Source organism: Psittacula echo, assembly GCF_963264785.1.
Source record: "Psittacula echo genome assembly, chromosome: 8".
Taxonomy (NCBI): domain Eukaryota; kingdom Metazoa; phylum Chordata; class Aves; order Psittaciformes; family Psittacidae; genus Psittacula; species Psittacula echo.
In genome coordinates, this window is record NC_137744.1 from 5,003,240 (window position 1) to 5,013,423 (window position 10,184).

General features: G+C 51.5%; 1 protein-coding gene across 1 annotated transcript in view; it reads right to left on the minus strand.

Moving 5' to 3' along the window:
• The window catches only part of EFNB1 (ephrin B1), a 50,475-nt gene extending 46,040 nt beyond the window's left edge, over nucleotides 1-4,435 (minus strand). The window contains exon 1 of the mRNA XM_080625152.1: nucleotides 4,169-4,435. Within this exon, the coding sequence (XP_080481278.1) occupies nucleotides 4,169-4,284 (116 nt within the window). The 5' untranslated portion in view covers nucleotides 4,285-4,435. The remainder of the gene's footprint in view (nucleotides 1-4,168) is intronic.
• Nucleotides 4,436-10,184: the final 5,749 nt, after the last annotated feature.

A 10,184-nucleotide genomic window follows, 5' to 3' on the forward strand; every position in this document is an offset into this window, starting at 1 on the left:
CCCAGCCCTCCACGGCCAGAAACAGCACAAAAGCCCCATCCTCGTCCCCGCTGCCATGAGGCTCCGAGGAGCTGCAGCAGCTGTTTTGCTCTGAGAAAGCTACAGCTCCTTTTACAATCAATCAGACACCCCATCACGGCTCTTTTTTTCTTTTAAAGGAAGCAGTTAAATCCATTTTATAGAATCCAGTGGTATTTACCCAGCTACTGCAATAGCCACAGCCCTGCCTTCACTTTTTTTTGCTTGGTTTTTTAATTTAAGTTAATGAAGTCATTCCCAAACGACACGCAAGGAGCCCTGGGTGCTCCTTCACCCCAGGCACAGCAAGAAGGGTAACAGCACTGCTGAGACATGGGCCCAGCATGGGAGTTTCTGTTTCAGGGTAGTGAGAGCAAGAGCCCTCCATGCTCTTGAGCACTCAGCAGCAACCTACAGGCTTGGAAAGGGCTCCTCAGTTCCAAGAGAGAAACTCCAGCCGGGATGCAGATCATCCAGGCTCACTTAACCCAAACCACCCTGCGGAGATTAAACAAAGCCCAAAGGAGAGTGGAAGGGCCACTGGATCCTATAAAGGACCATCGTGCCCCCCCACCCCCTGCTCAGCCCCTTCGTGCTCCCCAAACACTTTGCAAACCAAACACAACTTTTAATTACACATAAAGGAGCCTGTTTTCACTATTTCCCAACTCCTTACGCTGCGAAGCGCCTCATGCACCCACTGGTATGGTAATTAAATTACATGTGCTCCGACAAGTGCGAGCCCACCGCCGCAGAGCGCCAGGCCAGCCCTTCCCTCGGAACCAGCCTTCCCGAGAGCACTTTGTCCCTCGTAAAAGGCATTAAAACCGGCAAAGATATGCCAGGATTCAAACTCAGCGCTTACAGAATTCAACAGGACACCGTAATGTCATTAAAGACAGAATAAAAATACCAGAAAGGATTAGACTTTTTGTCTGGGTTTTTCCTCTTCCCCTTCTCCCTGCCTTTTTTTTTTTTATTAAATAAATGCATTTATTTTGTTTTTAGGAAGTTTCTGGGTTGCTGCACAGAGCCAGTGGAGCTGAGTAAAACTTCATATAAAGGGCAAGAGAGAAAAGCAGAGCCGAAACAACCCACTCTTCAGAGCTGCGCGGATGATGTGTCCCATTTCCCCCACCTTCTTATTAAAATACTTTCTGGAGAAGTGAATTCCAGCCTGAAATGAATTTTCCAAGCCATATTTTATTAGAAATGCTTCCTTTTAACAGCCGGCACAGGAGCCCACCAGGGTCAGTATTTCTCCAAAATCACAGCCAAGGGAGTCGAGGAAGGATTTAGCCAGAATTTCTCCAGCAATTCCTGGCTGCCCAACAAGAAGAGCACGCTCCAGCCACCTCCCCGGCCGAGCAGCAAAAGGGCCAAGGAAATCCCAAAAGGGCCCTTCAGACACGATGGAATAAAATTAAGACCACGTTGGCTCCCCGAGACCCCTCTCAAGGGGCTCCACAGACAGCTCGCTCCAAGAAGATCTAACTCAGCCTCAGGTTTGTGACAATCATCACCTTCCACCCAGCGAAAGCATTTCTAGGCCTATTTTTTCCCCCTTCAAAGATAGTGAATTATTGACGATGGGAAGGCGGTGATGATTTCACTGCTGGCATTTGGGCACACACCTAGGAACCAAAGAAACGCTTCCCCGGCACGGCAGACAGTGCTACAGCTTAAGCTAGACTTAACTCGATGAGGAAATCGCTCCTTCCATCAGGTGCGTTATCAGCATCGCTCTGATAACCACCACGAGACCAGGAACCTGCCGGTAACGCCCCGGTGAAGTTTAAGCCCACACGCTCTAAGCACAGCCCTGAGCTGCCCAGGGGAGCTACCCTTTCGGGCAGGAAAATATTTTCATTATTTACAGCAATAGCACCAAGGCCAAACGGCCCCAACGCGCAACGCTTTCTCCTTCTATCTGTTGGAAAATTCCACTTAGCCGTGTTATTTTTAAAGGCTTTAGCTCTCTTTACTCTAAAAACACAAGCTGAAGCTCAGCAGAGCGGGGAGGAGGGCTGGCACAGGCACGGCAGCGCCCACGAAACAGCAGAGGAAGGGGCTTGAAAGCCTGGAGTATGGTGGGGAGTGCATGTGGGGGGGGTTAATGCATCTATCCAGGGGAGTACTCCCAGCCTAACAAAGAGCATGGCTTTTTCTGGAGCTGGAGACGGGCTCCCTACAACACACAGCTCCCCAGGCTGGCTTGCTGGCAGGAGCGGCCGTGAGGAGGCTCTACCCAACGCCACGCAACCTGTGAACATCGAAGGCAGAGCAGGAAGGCATAAAAGAAAGCAAAGGACCACAAAGGCGAATCCTAAAGACAAGGGTCCAGGGTCAGGTCGCATGGACACAGACTGATGGGGCACAAGTGGGCCCACGGCCGGGAACCGGCACCCCACGGACCCTTCCCTAGCGCCCATTCGTTTCTGGGTGGGAACGCCAGCATTCCGGGCACTTCCCACCTCCTCGCACTGCCCAAGGGAGAGGTCCCCACATGGGACAACACGCACCCAGAAAGCCACACGAAAGGCGGACAACCACAGAGCTCCAACCTGGGGGGAAACCCAGAGACGAGCCCAGCACAGCCCCCAGCAGATGGGGAGGGTGGTGGGAACCCACCATCGTGCCATCGACCACCATGGCCACTCATCACCCCCCAGCTGCCCCAGACTTAGCCATTTAATAAAGCCAATGCTAACGAAGAGCACTGGGGTGACTTGGCATCCCCCAACACCGCTGAGCCAAAGAGGTTTCTACCTCCAGCTGCCCTTTCTTCAACAATAAAAGGTATTTTCTGGAAACAACTGGCCTCCTGTCGCCAGCATCACAGACTCACAAACCCAGCATAGCAGCTCCCAAGGGTCAAGGCTCATTCTGCTCCCATCGCCAAAGGAATTAGGAAGGAAAACCATGCCACGCAGGAGGATCAGCTCGTGGGAGCTCTCACGGATCATCCCAGCACTAAGCTGCACCTCCACAGCGTCTGCCTGCGAAGTTGCTTCCCCCATACACAATGAAATAAAGGTTTGGTTGGAATACAAGTGTCCAAGCAGGGCGGTTGTCCAAATTATTTCGGTTCTCTACAACCCCCAAAAACTCTTGTTTTTGGACAAATGTGGCGGTGGGAAAAAACCCAACCTCAACCTAAAGGCAGGATTATTTTCTTTCAAACCGAGAAGGGGCTAAGATAAACAAACACTCCGTGATCTACAAGATACAGCCCAGCAAGAGGGCAACCAAAACCACCACCCTGGCACCTTCATCCCGGCGAGCTGGAAAAGCCCCCTCGCATTGTTCCAGCTCCTCAGCCGGGGCAGACGCACGTACACACACCCCCCATACATATATATATAACAACCACGTATCTATAATAAACACACATCTAAGTAATTCAGCTGTACATACGGCAAGGCTGGGGAGGGGGGGAACGTCCGCACCCCACCGCCGGCTTTGTTCGGGCCCAGCTCTCCCCGCCGGACCGGGGGTCCCACCGCCGCCCCCCCTCCCGCTTAGAAAAGGGAAAACCCATCAAAACCAATACAAAGTATAGGCAGTAAATCCAGCTCTAGCGGCGGCGATCCGGGGCGGTGGCGGCCCCCCGGCCCCCTCCGGGGAGCGGGCGGGTTGGGGGGCGGCGGAGCCTGTCCTAAATCCCGGGGAAAAAACAGCGTAAAGGTGGAGAAAAAGAAAAAAAAAAAAAAAAACACACGAAAAATTGTAAAACCCGAAAAAATAAAAACGCGTTTTGAAAAATTACGAAAAAGACTGAAAGGTAAGAAAAGCTCTAAAAACCAACAGAATTGTTAAAAACTAGTAAAAAGAAAAAATCAAAGTATTTTATAAAGCACAAAAGAAGGTGGGAGCCCGCCGGGGCCCCGCCAGCCGGGGCTCGCCGAGGGGTCCGTACTCCAACCGGGGGTCGCTCCTCTCCGTCCGTCGACCGCAGCCTCCAGCCGCTCCTCGCTGCCCGCTCCGCTTCACGGGAGGGATCTTTTTCCTTAAAAATCTTGCGGTTTTGGTTAAATTTTTTTGTGCGCGCGTCAAATTCTCCCGGTTTTTGGTAATAATTTTTTTTTCGCCAGGGGGTCCGAGGCGGGTTCTCCCCCCCCGTTCCCCCGCGCCCCTCCGCTGCACGTACTTGGGGTTACCGGAGCTCCAGGAGACCGGTTCCAGGCTCTTGGCGAGCGGCGCGGCCAAGCGGCACAGGGCGAGGAGGACGCCCAGCAGCCACCGCCCGCCGCAGGGCCGCGCCATCGTCCCTCGGCGGCGGGACGGGACGGGCGTCAGGCGCCCATGCCGCTTCCCCGCCGCCCTCCTCCGTCTCCCGCCCCGCCGCCGCCGCCGCCGTCTCCTCCCGCACAGCGGCGCCGCCCGCCGCGACGAGCGCTCTACTCCTCCGCGCAGGCAACAGGACGGGCAGCCCTAAGCGGAGCGGCCAATCGCTGAGTGGCGCGGGGGGGGGCCTTGCGGGGCGGGGACACGCCCACTCCTGCCTCTTAAAGGGCGCGCGTACCACTTTTTAACACATACACCCCCCCCCCCGCTTTATCCCCTGCCCTCACGAAGCGGTGACCGGGTGAGGTGGGAGGCGATGGGGGCACGGCGGTGCGGGCAGGCCGCTGTGGGCACGGGGCCCCCTCGCCCCGACGGCTCACCCCCGCCCCGACGGCACAGCCCCGCCGCCTCCCCCCCGCCCCGAACATTCAGCCGCGGTCCAACAGCGCCCCCCAGCGGGCGCCTGTGGCCTCGGCCCCGCCTGGGAACCGTGGGAGGGAGCGGAGCGACCGGAGGGGAGAGGCCGGTAGGGTCCGGGCGCGGAGCGGCTCCGGGTGAGGGTGGTTTACCCTTAGATGCTGCAGAATCCGCCTTCCGGGGCAGTTTATTTAAATCCTGGGGGAGCTGGGATTTTTTTTTCTAAAGATTGTTGGAGGTTTGGGAGATTTTTTGAAGATTTTTAATATTTTTTTAATGTTTTTTGCAGTTTTGTTGAAGTTTTGGGGGTCTTTTTAAGGTTTTGGAGGTTTTTATAAGGGTTTTCTGAATGTTTTCTAGTTTTGTTTTGTTGAAGTTTATTTGAATTTTGGGGGCTTTAGGGGGTTTTGGTTTTGAAGTTTTTGAGGTTTTTTGGGTTTTTTTGAAGGCTTTTGGAGGTTATTGAGTTTTTCCCTTTTTTTTTTCTTTTTTTAATTAGGGGAAGGTTGGGGGTTTTTTAAGCTTGGAGGGGTTGGGGAGAAAAAGAAAGAAAGAAAGAAAACAAACTCCACAATCATCATAAACCCGTCATTCCAAAAAGCCTCCCCAAAATCAGTTCGTTTCCTGAATTCACTCCCCGAACCAGTTCACTTTCTGTTGAGAAAATATTTTTAAAACCTCTGGAGTCAGTTCACTTTTAATTACAAAAAAATACTTTTTAACCCCCTCTGCAGGTAATTCCAGTTTTATTGAGAAAATTAAAAGAAGGAATCGTTTGTAAAATTAAGCAACCAACCAACTCCAGAGTCAGTTCAGTTTTCATTCAGAAAGCAAAAAGCAAAATACAAAGCTCACTCAGTTTGCTTTATGTTACAATAATAATAACAACAAACAAACTTTGGAGTCCGTTTTATTTGTATTAAGAACATTTAAAAATAAACAACTGTGGAATCACTTCACTTTCTATTGCAAAAATAAGCAGAAAACCTCCAGCATCAGTTTTCTTCTATGAAGGAAATCTAAGGTACAGCTCGAGTCAGTTCACTTTCTATTAGATGAATTTTTAAAAACCCTTCGGAGTCAGTTCAGTTTCTATTATGAAAATTTTCACCATAAATATCCCCACTCTGGAGTCAGTTTGCTTTTTATTAAGAAATTTATTTTTTAAATCAGGTCAGTTCACTTTCTAGTTCAAAAATGGAGACAAACCCCACTGGGGGCACTTCACTTTCAACTAAAGGCATTCCGAACTCCCTGGTTTTGTGGCACCCTGAGGCACATTTGTCTCCCTTGGCTCTTCCTTCACTGATATCCCTATTTCTCCTCTGGCACCCTGCATTGGTGATTTGTGAAGGTTCTGTATTTCACTCAAAAACCTCGATGAGGGACTTTTCATCAGAGACTGTCGCGACAGGACAAGGGGTGATGGGTTCAAACTGAAACAGGGGAAGTTCAGGTCACATATAAGGAAGTTCTTTACTGTGAGGCTGATGAGGCACCAAAGAAGTTGTGAATGCTCCATCCCTGGCAGTGTTCAAGGCCAGGCTGGACAGAGTCTTGGGCGACATGGTCTGGTGTGAGGTGTCCCTGCCCATGGTAGGGGGGTTGGAACTGGATGATGTTAAGGTGCTTTCCAACCCAAACCATTCTATGATTCTATGTGTGGAGCACAGGCAGCTGGGCCTTGTGCTCATCTGAGGATGCCCTGATTCAAAAGCCATGAAAATACTTGAGGAAGGAGAAAAAACAACCAGAGAAAGAAAACTATGGTCAGGTTTTGGAGGGGGGGATTGAGAAAGCAACCCGCATGGCTGGGGCAAGGGAAGTGCTGCCTGCCCTGCCTGCTGCCTGCCCATTCTCACCATCCCTGCTCCATCATCTCTACCGATGACATCATGATCAGTTGCCATGGCGATGACGGCTCTCCCAGCACAGGCTCAGGTGGGGATCCAGAGCCTGGGAATACAGAAGAACGATGCTGTCCTGTTCCCAGGTCCCCAGGGGACAGGGGGAGATGAAGGCAGGAGCACTCTGGCATCGCTCTGGGATCGCTGCCCCTCACCTCAGCACCTCAGCTTGCTGCCGACAGGATGAGGGTTTCCAGCATGCCAGGTATGCAGAGCCACTGGTGAGTACCCAAAGACCACCCGCTGCCATCTGGCTATGGGTTCCAGTGGCACAGCCACAGCCAGCGTGTCAGGGATTGCCACATGCTGGGTCCATGGCCTCAGCCCTCGCAGGAATGTCTCAGCAGACACCAACCCAAACACACACAAGGTGGGGAAGGCACATGGGGAGAGGAATTACTCCTGGCAGTGGAGCACCTCTGAGACGTGGGCATCTGTCTCGGAGAACGGGAAAACCCTTTCCCAACCCTTCCCTGTGCTGCCCCTACAGCTGGGAACACCCACCCAGTGAAGACAGGGACAAAGTCCTGCTTTTCCCACCCAGCTCCAGTAAGCAGATAGGTAGTGCCAAACCAGGGCACTTCCTCAGGCAGTTTGGGAAGTGGTTCCCAGCCTTGGTTGCACCACCAGCAGCAGGGATTGTTATCCTGGAGAGCCAAGACAAGCATCTCTGAGCAGTGGTAGGGCGGGTGCAGGGGGCAATGACACCTTGAACTTCTCCAAAAATCCCAGGCTTTATGGGTGACCTTCATGCTTCCACAGGGAGCTGGATGCAGGAGGCAAATACTAAGAGGCTGTGGCCCTCCCCATGCCTGCCTGTCAGCCCAGCAAGCCATGGGGATTCATGGCTCCCTTCCCTTTGGTATGGTCATCCCCACACGCTGCAGAGTCCACAGGTACAGTCTCACCTAGGCCTGTCCATAGAGAGGCAGAGAAGCATGCATGGAGAGTGTGCATAGACAGTGCACTGAAAGTGAGTGAATGGAGAGCATGAATGGGGAGTGTGAATGGAGAGTGTGAATGGCTGCGGGTGTCATGAGTTTCATGAACTAAGCTCCCAGAAAGGCTCTCCCCCCAACACTCAGGAGAGTGATGCTGCACCGAGCTCCCTTTCCTGGAAGGATGCAGACACTCTCCCAGAGTCCTTGTCTGCAACTGGAGAGGAACCTGTGAGAAAAGAAAGGGCATCACTTAATTCCTGCATTGTTCGAATTTTAGGGGCTCAGGAGATGCCTTGGGCCACGTGCATGGACAACTTAGAGCTTTCCTGCCTCTAGGTCGCACTGTCCCTTCCTACACCATCAGCACATGTGCACACTGGCCTCTTAGGTTCCATTTCTTCCCTCTTCCACCTCCCTCAAAAGCTCATTTAAAATGATAAGGCCATTTGGGGGAGTGATCCGGGGAATTCACCCCCACTCGCTTGATTCTCAAGGGACAAGGTGAAACAGAAGTTATCATACGCCCTTTGGTAAAAGCCAGCATCACCCCCAATTTACAGTTCCCCGTCAGCTCAGCGTCACTGCCATCACCTCCTGAGCAGCTGTACCTTGCAGTTTCTTACCGTGCACCGTCACACTCTCATCAAATGATGATCTGCATCGCAAAACGTATTCCTCAGCCACTTCAGATTTAAATTACCTGAGAAATTTTACAGTGCAGGAGTAATGGGCTAAAACAGAGCGAAAGAAAATTTAGGCTGAACACCAGGAAAAACTGCTTAGTGCTGAAATCTGTTGGGCTGTGGGATGGTTCCCCCAGGGAAGCGTTTGAGTTATTTAAAACTCACCTAAATAAAAGTCGGTGGGGATTAAACTTCACTCATCCCACAGGCATGGCCACTGTGGGACCTGGTAGATTTTTCCCCCTGTCTGTTTTCTGGGATGAAAGGGATGAGATCTCACCGGGCTGAGCTCACACAGCACGTGTGTCCCAAATGGCTTTGCAGGGAGGCTCAGCAGCTCTCCCAGAGCAGAACCCTTCCAGTGAGACAGCCCTGCACGTCTGCAGCCAAAATCCATGATTAATCCAACCGTCTTTGAAAACCCAGCACAGGGGTTTTTGAAACGCCAGGACATCGGATGCGTGGAGATGTCTGACAAGCCTTGTAGCTATTAAATAGCAAACAGCCAGGCAAAACGGGTGCCAGAAAGCCAGCGTTGCGCTGCTAAATCAGAGGATCAAATTCAGAAATGAAGGTGATGTCAAGGATTTGCCTTCACCGTGATTTATACCATCATTCTTGCACTCCGGCTCCTGGAAACTTGCACCTTCTGCAGATGTCCTGGCTGATTAAAATGATGCAACATACTCACTAGCTGTGTAATGTGCTTTAGATTAAAAAGCCTGTATTCTAACTGAAAATCTGCTCCGGCTGCCTCTCTGACGCTTCCCACCTGCCTAGCCTGCTAGGAGGGCCAGGGCAGAGGCAAGGGGGGAGCCGGAGGCACTTGAACCATCAGGGCAAGGAATGAGCACGGAACTGCAGCAGCAGAGGTGCTCGGCTTCCAGAAGGCACATTTTATGGGGCTGAGAAGTCTACTGCATAATGGTCCGGGGAAGGAAGTATTAAAATCTTTAACCAGTTTTCAGAGACGCGATAATTAAGGTGTTGTAAGCTACAATTGCCTGAAAAGAAAAAGAAACAAACACAGGCAGGGAATAAGATTTTTATCACTCATGGATTGCAGGTTTAAAGCAAAAAGGATGAAAAAATTCCATGCACAAAAAAGAACGTGTTAAAGGTGAATGAGGAAGGGTCTGGCCAGGAGCTGGGGGAAGAAGAGCAGCAGAAAGCAGGAGCTGGGTGTGCAGCCGCAGGCACTGGGAAGTCAGGGAACCTGATGCAGGAAAGCACTTAGCATTGTCCTGAGCCCAGCCACTCACTGCTTTAATCAGGCGCTTTAATGGAACTTGAGTACAGGCTTAATGCTTAAGCATCTTCAATGGAGCTGCTCTCTTTCATCAGGACCTCTGGGGAGGAAAGAATATTGGCTTAAATTAATGAGGCCTCAGAAATGGGTGAGAGAGGCTGAACTCAGGGCTTTGCCTTCTGTGAGGGGCGAGCGGAGGCAAAGGAGGCGGCAGCTGTGGGCTGCTTGAGAGCAGGACAAATCATTCCCCCATCTCACCACACCAGGAGCAAATTCCTTTCTTTGGCTGTGCTCTGGACAAGGGGGAGAGCAGAGGAGCAGAGCTCGTGGGCTGCCCTAAGCAGCTGACATCACCCTAAAGCGAAGGGAATAGGGGAGAAAGGTCCTGAGCATCCAGAAGTTACCGAAAGCCAAGCTAAAAATCCTCACCAGGAGTAGTTCACCTTGCTCTTCTAACGAGTAATGGCAATGGGTGAGAAGTGGTAGGGAGCTATTTTTAGCTCTTTGAACAATACTGTAGAAAACATAATGAAAATTACTCAAATTGGCTGGAGCTTGGACAGCCCTAAACTGCACGGTAATCTATCCCAATAGCAATATGGCGGGAATATATAACCATGCATATAGATATAAATAAGGTAGGTAGCAATCTACCCACTCGTGCAGAGCTTGCTGGAAGAGG